The sequence below is a fragment of the Strongylocentrotus purpuratus genome, unplaced genomic scaffold (assembly GCF_000002235.5).
Source record: "Strongylocentrotus purpuratus isolate Spur 01 unplaced genomic scaffold, Spur_5.0 spur5_scaffold_4, whole genome shotgun sequence".
Taxonomy (NCBI): Eukaryota; Metazoa; Echinodermata; class Echinoidea; order Camarodonta; family Strongylocentrotidae; genus Strongylocentrotus; species Strongylocentrotus purpuratus.
The window spans coordinates 29,687,845-29,695,735 of NW_022145610.1; the positions used below are offsets into that span (position 1 = coordinate 29,687,845).

Consider the following 7,891-nt stretch of genomic DNA (forward strand, 5'->3'; position numbering starts at 1 on the left):
TGTAGGTCATCTATTTCCTTTGTTGATCGATCCATCTAATCTTTCATATCCTTACGGTGTACATCGATTCGCCTATAATTCGTTCCAAAAAAGACTGTCCATGTTGCCTAGTCGTCAAATTTCCACGTAGTTTAAATGCCATCGACTACATAATTTAGAATAACGCTAGTTACTGCTTACCACCCCAAATTGTAACATTAGAAAAAAAACTATATGTTATACTTTGCGGACAATAAATTGTGTATATGGCCACAAACAAAATGTAGAACAAATCAATAATATTTCTATTACAGACACCTGGAAAATTACAAGTTTACCAGGCGCATCAAAGACCAAGACTATATGAGACTGAATACAAGAATAGAAACAGGTTATATATGCATAGACAAGGTTGGACAAACTGGAAATGGCCCGAATGACAACTAATCAGCCTTAATATACATATACGTTCAGTATGTCTAGATATACACGTACGTGGACAAATATGTACAAACAGAGACAAACAAAAACTCTAAAGAAACTGTGATAGATATACTTCTCTAAAGAGTGCTGTGTCTTATACAATCAATGTTTATACTCTTTATTTAAGTTATTCGTTATTTCATATTCATTCTTTATTAATTGAGTTCGTTATTTTTTTCACGTATTTGCATTTACTTTATCTATTTCAAAGTGGCGGTAGATACACACAAAATTGAATTGCTCCGGTTATAAGAAGTGACTCTTGTAATTACAACTCGAATTTTTTTAATTGAATTTCTATATCCAGATATCTTCTTTATCTTGCCAAAAAGAAAACTCAAATCTACATTAAAAAACATCCTGCTCTGCATGCCATTCTTGTATATTTTATAAAGTCACTTTGTTGAAATTACATATGCGGTGTTTGTATTATGGGCAGTGAATGATTATGAAGTTGTACGTCTATTACTCTTTTCAACCATCCCAGCAAAAAAGTCAACTGGATTTACTTCTTTTCGCTTTCGACATCTTCCGTCCACAGACGCTTCATCAGGCCGACCATGCCGACGTTCCTCGACCACGTCACCGTGTTCATGGACCAACAATCATTTGGCGCTAAAGACCAGTCACCCTGATGAAGGGCCCCGGAGTAGACCTAAAACATCGTAAGCTAAAATAATGTAAGTAAGTTCAAGTTTTTATTTCCACATGTGGTTCATAAAAAACAATAAGTATACATACATGTTCAGACGTATACAAAATACACAATTAACAAACAATAATATTAAGAGAAACAAATAGCGAACAAAATCTAAGAACAACTAAATACATGTAGATATAAAAAAAAACATGTGGGGGGGGGGACCAACAAAGGCCAGGGGCCTGTCGAGGCTAATACCCAGAACAATATTAGATATTATGGATATTTATATATATAAAAACAAATAAAAAACAAAAAACAAACCAAAAACCCACAAACAATAGCGACGTACAGTACATGATAAAACAAAATTAAGTTGGCAAATTAAACAGGCAAACAAAAAAATTATATTGTACCACTATAAGTTTGTGAATTGTTTTTATGTAAAATATACAGTTTAAGTTTACGTTTAAAATTAGAAAGTGTCGGACTGTTCTTAATCTCTACTGGTATTGAATTCCAGGATTTTACACCAGTGTAAGAAATTGTTGTTTGAGAGAAACTATATTTATATAACGGTAATCTTAAGTGATTTTAATTTCTGGTACTATGGCTATGAATTGTACAATTTGAAGTGGTAAAATGTTCTTAAAATAGGAGTACATAAAAATTGCAATTTGCAAACTACACATTTGATCCACTTTTAAAATACTCAACTGCTGAAATAAAGGGGTTGTGTGGGCAAGAGGTTGTGAATTGCAAATAACACGTATTGCACGCTTCTGGAGTACTCCAATTCTATTTCTAAGATACAGTGCACTGTTACCCCATACAATATTGCAATATGATAAATAAGGTAAAATCATTGTGTAATACAGGGTTAAAAGAATCCTCATTGGAACAACAGTTCTTAATCTATTCATTACCCCTACGGCTTGAGAAATTTTTGAACAAATGTCATCAATATGTAATTTCCATGTTATTTTATCATCAATTGTAACTCCTAAAAATTTTGTTTGTTTAACTTGTCGTATTAAGCAATCTCCAATAAATATTTGTATTAAGTCTTCATTAATGAACTTATTCTTAGGTTTGAATATCATGTAACAAGTTTTATCAATATTTACAGCCAATCGATTAGCAGAGAACCACTTAGTAACATTTTTCATTTCTACGTTCAATACATTATTTACTTCTGCTACATCATTACCCGAAATAAAGAGACTTGTGTCATCGGCAAAGATAATTGAGTATAATACATCACTAATAAATTGAAGATCATTTATGAACATTAGAAATAATAGGGGCCCCAAAACGGATCCCTGGGGCACACCAACAGATATATTACATAAATCAGATTTGTGGTTGTCTATAAATGTATATTGTTTACGATCACTGACATAACTCCGAAACCATTTTAGGGGTGTACCTCTTATACCATAGCGTTCCATTTTGTTTAAAAGTATTTTGTGATTAATGCTGTCGAATGCTTTCGATAAATCTAAAAATATACCAATAAAAAATTTCTTTTCCTCGAATACTAGAGATATTTTGTTAGTTAATTCTACAAGAGCCATATATGTTGAATAACCTTTTCTGAATCCAAACTGTCTTTTGTATAAAATCTGATTTTGATCAATATATGAAATAAGTCTCAAATAAACAAGTTTTTCGAAAGTCTTGGACAAAAATTGATAAAAGCGAAATTGGTCTATAATTAGATAATTGGGCTCGATCCCCCTTTTTAAAAACTGGGATAACTTTAGCAATCTTAAGTCTATGAGGAAACACTCCATTATCTAGAGAGAGATTAAAAATATCGCACAATGGTTTTAAAACAAAACAGATAGATTTTTTAAAAACTTTTGTATTAATGTCGTCGTCACCTGGACTTGCATTATCCTTAATTTTTTTGTACAATATCTAGAATTTCTGCAAATGTTATGGATTCACAGAACATTGATTGAGAATAATTTACATTATTTAAAAAACTGTTAAAATCTACATTCAAATTCGGCAGGTTATCAGCAATTTTAGTGCCAACAGTACCAAAATATTCTTTGAAACCATTAACAATTACATTTTTATCATCAGTTAATTCACCATTATACAATATAGTCTGACATTGTTTCTTGCCATTAGATTTCTTCAAAACGTCATTTATAGCTTTCCAGGTCTTGTGGATATTTCCTCTACAACTATTAAATTTATTATTATAATAATCACGTTTACATTTTCGTATTTCGTCGTTTACAACATTTCTATAACATTTAAATTTAGCTTCCCTATGAGGAGTAGGATTATTTATAAACCTATGATATAATTTATTTATTTTTTTGCATTTTTTCTTCAAAGATGCATTAAACCATGGTTTATCACTTTTTTTCTTTTTGCAGTTTTTTCAATGGAAAACATACATTATTAAGTAAAATATATTGATCAAGAAATGAACTAAATTTTTGATCAACATCATTTGATTTATAAACTTCTTCCCAATTTTGATTACGTAAAAGTATACAAAATCTTACAATGGAATCATCGTCAATCTTACGTTTAAATGTTACATAACTTATTATTTCATTCACAAAATCGCTATCAATGATTAAAAAAATTGGTAAGTGATCGCTGACATCAGAAACAAGTATACCTGACTTAATAACATTTTCAGATTCGTTTGTAAATATATGGATGGGGAGGGTTGCAGAGTGAGGTGTAATTCTGGTTGGTTTTGATATCACAGGTAAAACAGAGTATGACGTAAATAAATCAACAAAAGTACTGACAGATGGACTTGGAGAAAGTAGGTCAACATTAAAATCACCAAGAAAGTAACATTCTTACTTCTCATTCAATATTTTATGCATTATTAGTTCAACACCTTCCAAAAATGTTGATAATGGTTTACTTGGAGGTCTATATACTACAATAATAACAACATTGTTATTATGACAATAAATTTCAGCACAAATCGTTTCTACACAGTCATTCAATATCTCTAAATCTTCTCGTCTTTTAAATTTTAAACAATTGTTAAGATAAATACCTACTCCTCCACCACACTTGTTTTGACGGTTGTTTGTAATAAAAATATAATTTGGCAATTCTAAAAGGGGTGTATCTGTATTGGTTAACCATGTTTCTGTTAATCCAATGAGTGAAAATGTATGTGTAAAACATTTCAAAAAATTACTCATAGTTTCGAAATTTCTCTTCAAACTTCTACAATTAAAATGTGCGATAGAAAACATACCATTTCCGCCATTTTCGTCAAGTCAAGTAATTCCTTATAAACTGAATGCTTTCTGGGAAGCATCCATTACTATCTTTACCAGGAACATTAGCAATATTTTCTCCGGGGATGTATCAGTAAGAACAAGTTGAGAAATCAGATCTTCTTCGTTACTTATGATTCCGCCTACATGGCTTTTATCCAAGGTGGTGGATTCCTCGTTGGGTTTCCCACCATAAGATACCAGAGGGGTAATCTCAGATATGTCTTCAGGTAGGACTTGTATTTCATGGCTGGGCGATTGTTCAGAAGGTTAAATGCTACTAACGCTGTTCATATCATCTCCAGGATGAACTTCTTCCGAGGACACTTCGTCAGAAGTCACTTCAGATTCATCCAAGTCCTCTGTAGTGCACTCCGGCGATTGGTCAAGATGTTGACTCCTACTACCATCTGTCACGTTCTCCTGTGCTTTGGCAGCCATGTTTCCTGTATGACTATCTCGAGGAGTGTGGTTATTGTTTGCTGTAGTTTCCTGAAGTACCTGGATGTCAATGTGTCTTTTGGTCCGGTCCTGTTCTAGAGAGGTGTCATCTGTATTAGAGAGTTGCTGATCATTGTCGTCTTCGTTGGCACATTCCAAATCGATCTGTTCTTCTGCTACACCTGACCGGCAGCAAGAAAGAAAAGAAATAATTGTTTTTTTTTCATCTCAATTGACATCGAATCGGAATTATCATAATTGTGTAGAACTTATCGCATTGAATTTCAAATTTCTTGTATTTTTATAATAGTAGAAGAGAACTTGATGTTACTAGTCAGCATCTGTTTGGATTTTTTGTGTGCACAGCTATTTTTTTCTGCATTACGTCACCTTGGTATCTAAACACATGGGCCGTATTGTACACCAACTACAACAGCATGTTGCTGAAGGGTTGAATGGGGTCCTTATTACGAAACTACAATCGTTATTAATGAAAAAAAAACTTTACCTTCGCTGAGGTACAGGTCTGCAAGGTTGACCAACTTGGCAGCGTGCACTGCCTTCGTAAGCTCAATCCGTTCATCTTCCCTGGACACACCTCTTCTCCATTGTTTCAGTATATGGCGAGTTCCATCACTGGTAACACGGTTGAACTTCACATTGGTCATGAGCGCTCTCTGTATATCCCCATGTAGGATTCCCAGCTGACCAGCAAGGCTGTCGATCTTGGCTTCATCGTAAAGATCGTCAGCTATCTGCTGTAATATGCCTGCAAACTCATCATCTGGGGGCTCCTCTCTAGAATGGTACATGGTAACAAAAAAGACAAACATGGGGCGGTCATAGAACGTAGGTATGACGTATCAACTTTAATAAAAAAAATAATTGAAATCTTTACTTCGGTGAAGAAAAAATAACGGGAACATGCGTTATTCCGGTGATGAGACCATGCTCAAATTACTGATTATATATTCATGAAAGGATTTCACTTTTAACTCTAATTACCATAGACTTTAATGCAGCCCAATTCTCATTTTTTTTTTGTGAATGAGTTTTAATCTTTTACTCAATTTTGGTTCTACATAATCACATGTAGGTGGTCATAACATTTACCAACATGATTTTGCATCCATATAACTTAAGCGCTGCCGTACTTGTATAATTGTTATTGACATTTTAGCACCACTCATTTTACACACAAAAGTACATTCCATAATAGTGTTGTCACTATAAGATCAATAATGCGTTCATTGTCATGTAAAGAGTAAATATATTTCATCTCACCCTGCTTGTAATGTATCACTCCTTCCCAGTCCTCCGGTTGAATTATCCTCAAATGAAGATGTGCCTTTCATGAAGGAATGAAGTCAGTTTTGATGAGAAAAAACAATAAGATAAATATTTTGAATGATCTTTATCGTTCACTACATTTCTATGTTTTTTTATACTTCTAAAGTGTCTATAATGAACAAGCATTGCATAGCTCCAGTGTTCTTGGATAATTTAATCGAATGGCGTTATTTCTGACATAATGACAACAAAAACAAACAAGAAACATATACATTTATGTTAAGGATCATTATGGACTGTGATAAACTCGATATTCTTAGTATTTCAAAGTAGCAAAATAGGGTAAAGGGAGCTATATAGACCATATTAGACTTGATAAGCTTCACATTATAAATATTTTAAAAAGTGACAAAAATGGAATATGAGTTATATAGTATTATGTATAATAGAAAAGGAGTTGAAAGGGAGAATGAAAATAAAGTCTTACCACCCTGAGCTTGTTTCCCAGAGGTCACCCAAGGAATGAAACTCCATTGATGTGTCTCTGCTTTCTTCTTCTGCTCTGCTGATCGTATCTCACTTTCTAGTTGAATTTTGGTTCTCAACTTCCAGGTCTCACGCTCAAGTTGCTCAAAAAGTTGTTCCTTATAATCATGCTTCTTCTTTAGCTCTTTCACTTGCTGTCTTAGAGTCGTCTCATTTTGTGTTTTTTCCCCTGCGGTTTCCATCAAAGTGTCTACGCATTGTTGCTTAGACTCGAGTTTATTCTTCCTTTCTGCTGCCAATAAGCGCTTGTCTTTTTCAGCTCTTGCACGGTCTTCCTCTCTTCCTTTCTTTAGCTCTTGAACTTGTTGTATTAGAGTCGTCTCATTTCGGTCTCTCTCCCCTACGATTTCTGTCAACGTGTCTACATGCTGTTGCTTAGAATCAAGTTTCTTCGTCATATCTGCTGCTGATGCACTCATCTCTTTCTCAGATTTTGCTCTGTCTTCCTCTCTTCCTTTCTTTAGCTCTTCGAAATGCTGTCTCAGAATCTTCTCATTTCGCTCTTTCTCCCCTACGGTTTCCATCAAAGTGTCTACGCGTTGTTGCTTAGACTCAAGTTTCTTCGTCATATCTGCTGCTAATGCACCCATCTCTTTCTCAGATTTTGCTCTGTCTTCCTCTCTTCCTTTCTTTAGCTCCTCAACTTGTTGTGTTAGAGTCGTCTCATTTCGCTCTTTCTCCCTTACGGTTGCCATCAAAGTGTCTACATGCTGTTGCTTAGACTCGAGTTTCTTCGTCATATCTTCTGCCAATGAGCGCCTCTCTTTCTCAGACCTTTCTCCGTCTTCCTCTCTTCCTTTCTTTTACTCCTCAACTTAGTAGTTTTAGAGTCGGCTCATTTCGCTCTTTTTCTCCTACGATTTCGGTCAAAGTGTCTACGCGTTGTTGCTTAGACTCAAGTTTCTTCGTCATTTCTGCGACCAATGAGCTCATCTGTTTCTCATACCTTGCTCTGTCACCTTCGTGAAGGCATCCACGTAGAAGGTCAAGCCACTGCAAGTCACCATCATTTGAGCGAACTTTATCAGGGTAAGGTATTTCGTACATATCAGTGATCCCGAGATGCTTCAATTTATTTCTCGCTGTGGGGATGTCTCCGTAAGGAAATATAGCACATAGAGGGACTCGGCCTATTCAATCGAAACATATTCAATGAGTTAAACTCGACATTACGTCCAAACTCATGATTTTTGTATGACATCTACATACCACACCTACGTCACATAATATTGTTTTTCTT

General features: G+C 34.5%; 1 protein-coding gene across 1 annotated transcript; it reads right to left on the reverse strand.

Moving 5' to 3' along the window:
- Positions 1-967: 967 nt before the first annotated feature.
- LOC105445880 (myosin-2-like) lies at positions 968-7,391 on the reverse strand. The gene is made up of 5 exons (XM_030997309.1): positions 6,593-7,391; positions 6,100-6,163; positions 5,324-5,613; positions 4,660-4,997; positions 968-1,117 (listed from the first exon to the last, which is right to left on the reverse strand). The coding sequence occupies exons 1-5, from the start codon at positions 7,389-7,391 to the stop codon at positions 968-970; spliced, it is 1,641 nt and encodes a 546-aa protein (XP_030853169.1).
- Positions 7,392-7,891: the final 500 nt, after the last annotated feature.